The sequence below is a fragment of the Pteropus vampyrus genome, unplaced genomic scaffold (assembly GCF_000151845.1).
Source record: "Pteropus vampyrus isolate Shadow unplaced genomic scaffold, Pvam_2.0 Scaffold36, whole genome shotgun sequence".
Taxonomy (NCBI): domain Eukaryota; kingdom Metazoa; phylum Chordata; class Mammalia; order Chiroptera; family Pteropodidae; genus Pteropus; species Pteropus vampyrus.
Genome location: NW_011888817.1, coordinates 6,486,797 through 6,489,612, shown reverse-complemented (window position 1 = coordinate 6,489,612; position 2,816 = coordinate 6,486,797). Strand labels below are relative to the sequence as shown.

At 46.6% G+C, this 2,816-nt stretch overlaps 1 protein-coding gene across 1 annotated transcript in view; it reads right to left on the bottom strand.

Moving 5' to 3' along the window:
• Positions 1 to 668: 668 nt before the first annotated feature.
• The window catches only part of SESN2 (sestrin 2), a 15,339-nt gene continuing 13,191 nt past the window's right edge, over positions 669 to 2,816 (bottom strand). Inside the window, exons 9-10 of the mRNA XM_011357732.2 lie at positions 1,404 to 1,548; positions 669 to 786 (exon numbers count right to left, since the gene is read on the bottom strand). Of these exons, the coding sequence (XP_011356034.1) occupies positions 700 to 786; positions 1,404 to 1,548 (232 nt within the window). The 3' untranslated portion in view covers positions 669 to 699. The remainder of the gene's footprint in view (positions 787 to 1,403; positions 1,549 to 2,816) is intronic.

Genomic DNA, 2,816 nt, shown 5'->3' with positions numbered 1-2,816 from the left:
ATCTGATGTGCTCAGTTTCTCTCCTGGGGCCTCACACCACCAGGAGTGGGAGAAAAGGTAAAAGGGCAAACGAGGTCAAAGGAAGCGAAGTAGGATTGGGGTGATCAGGAAACAAGGGGCTTCTAGGCTGCCCGACAGAACAAGTTTTTGGGGAGCCAGGTGTGCAGAGACTGGCCGTGACCCTGACTTTCACATTGATGGGTGAATGGTAGGTGAGCAATAATGAAATCCGAATGAGGGAGGAGGAAAAGGAAGGCTGCTTGGAGTGTCAATCCCTGGAGGTATTTGCCCCTCTCCTTCGGGGGCCAGCCAGGGACCTTCCCAGTCTAGGAAGGCCTCGGTACTTGTGGTGCCTGGGGCTCTGCCTGCTGGCGCAGAAGTCCGAGCTCAGCCCATTTTCCTTCTTGTGCACTCTGCCTCTGGGTTCAGGGGCAGGAAGAAGGGCATGGCCCTCGGTAATCTGCTAGTCCTCTTTTAGCCCCCAGGGGCAAAGCTGAGATCCCAGAGATCCTGTCCGTTCCAATGAGAAAAAGGAGGGTGTGGCTCGGGGGCTGCATGTCACATAAAGCCCACCCCCAGAGTGTGGTGGGTGGGCATGGGACAGAAAGGGATCGGGGTCTGTCTCCAGACAGAGAGGTCCTTGTAGGGAGGAGGATGCCTCCCTGGTCAGCTGCTCTAGGCCCAGGTCCTACACAGGAATCAGGTCATGTAGCGGGTGATGGCACGGAGGGCGTAGAGCAGGGCAGCTTGCATGCGGGCCTCCAGGAGCAGCAAGTTCACGTGGACCTGGAGCACAAATTAGGGCTCGTTGGCAACTGATGTCAGTCTTGGCCAACCCCATCCCTCCTAGACTGTCACTTTTCCTCATCGCTCACCTCATCCTTTCCTTCCCTATACACATGCTCTAACTTTTCCTAAGGCTCTGAGCAGTTGAGTGCAGTGGACGCTGAAGAATTTTAAGCACATTCATTTCTATCATGAATAATCCATCCCCCAAAGCTAAAAACAAGAGCTACCATCGAGCACATTCATTTTCTCACTTCATGCTACCAGCAACCTTGAAACGCAGGCAATATTTATTTCCACTGCAAAGATAAAATGCTCAGGGAGGCAAAGTGACTTGCCCCAAGTCACACTGCTACTGAGTGACAGTGTTATGATTTGAACTCAGGTTCTCCTGGCTGCCACTAATGACCCTGTGAAGCACATTCCCATTTTACAGGTGAATAAATGAAATCTTAAAATCACAGTGGAGTAGGGCTTAGACCTAGGACAATATCCCCAGGTGTCCTGCCTGGCAGTACAGACTCAGTCTAGGGTACTTCATTGGGTCCTGACCCCTTGGCCGCCTCTACTGGCCAGGCTTGTCTAGTTTCACCCTGTCCCTCTCCCAATGGCCGTACCTTCTCTGAGTGGCGGAAGTGCCTCCAGAAGAGGCTGTACATTCTTCGGGTGGTCTTCTCTGGGTAGCAGGCCACCGTCTTGATATAGACCTTGAGGTTCCGCTCTAGGAGCTGGTTCACCTCCCCATAGTCATAGTCATCGTATCTGGAATGGAAAGGCCCCAATAGCACCACTCACCCTCAGCTCCCAGAAGTAGCTCCTCTTCCCTAGCCCCACCCTACAGAAGGAGGAACAGAAAGTGGCAAAAGGCAGAAGGTAGGAAGCAACTAGAAGTCTGGTTCCTCTTAGAAAAACTGCTGATGTCATAAATCACAGGCCACTGGGGACTACTCTAAGGAATGCATAGAAAATGAGCATGCTTTATCGAGTACCGGCTATGTACCATGTGAACATGTACTCATGAAATCTTCAGAACTACTGTATATCGCTGTATATAAAACTATTGTACATACTATCATATACATCTTAAAGATGAAACTGACATTCAGAGACGTGAAGTCACTTGCCCTAGGTCACACAGCTGGGAATGAGATTCAAACCCAGCTCTGCCAGGCTCGGAGGTCATGTTCACTACTTTACACGGAATATGGAGCAGTAGGTCAGTGCAAATATTTACAGTGCAAATATGGAGAAGGAAGAGGGAAAGGGCAAAAAGGAGCTGCTACTCATTTTATAGATGGGCAAACTAAGGCCATTAACTTGTTTAAAGTCAAACAGAAAGTTGGTGACCAATGTAGAAGCTACTCTGTGATTCCCCAGTCCAGTGAGCCAGTGAGTCATCATGGATCAGGGTGGATGGGGAAGACTGGTTGAAAACTAGAGGACAGTTTCAGTCAGCGAAGATATAGGATGAAGAATCATGTTGAAGAGTGGAAGAGCCTAGTTCTGAGAGCTGGGCAGGAACTGGCCTGTGCCACTCTTAAGATGCCCCTCCGTCGTTAGCCTCCCCTGGGTTAGAAATCTGCCAATGATCAGCAAGATGGCAGCCAATTAAGCATAGCTCAACCCACCCAGTGAAATATGATTTACAGCTAGTCATACACAGAAATACACATTTATATCTTTAAAAAATCTTGGGGATTTTTTTTAATGCTTGTAATAAACTGTTAAATAAGAAAAAAAATCATGTGTTCACTAAAATGTGCTTACATTTGATTAAATGAATAAAATAAGTGAAATGAGGCAAGGAAATCTTGTTTTTGTAAAATTATATATGTTTTGGTTATTTGTGAATGAAAAGAAGACAGGTGGGAAACACCTGACAATAATAAGAGCTAGTAGGATTATGGATAATTTTTATTTACTTCTTTTTGTTATTTGTTTTCTAAATTTACTAAAAATCAAGCTGTTCCTCTTTACAGACATCAAACATATATATATGGTTTTTAAATAAAATAATCATTATAATTTCA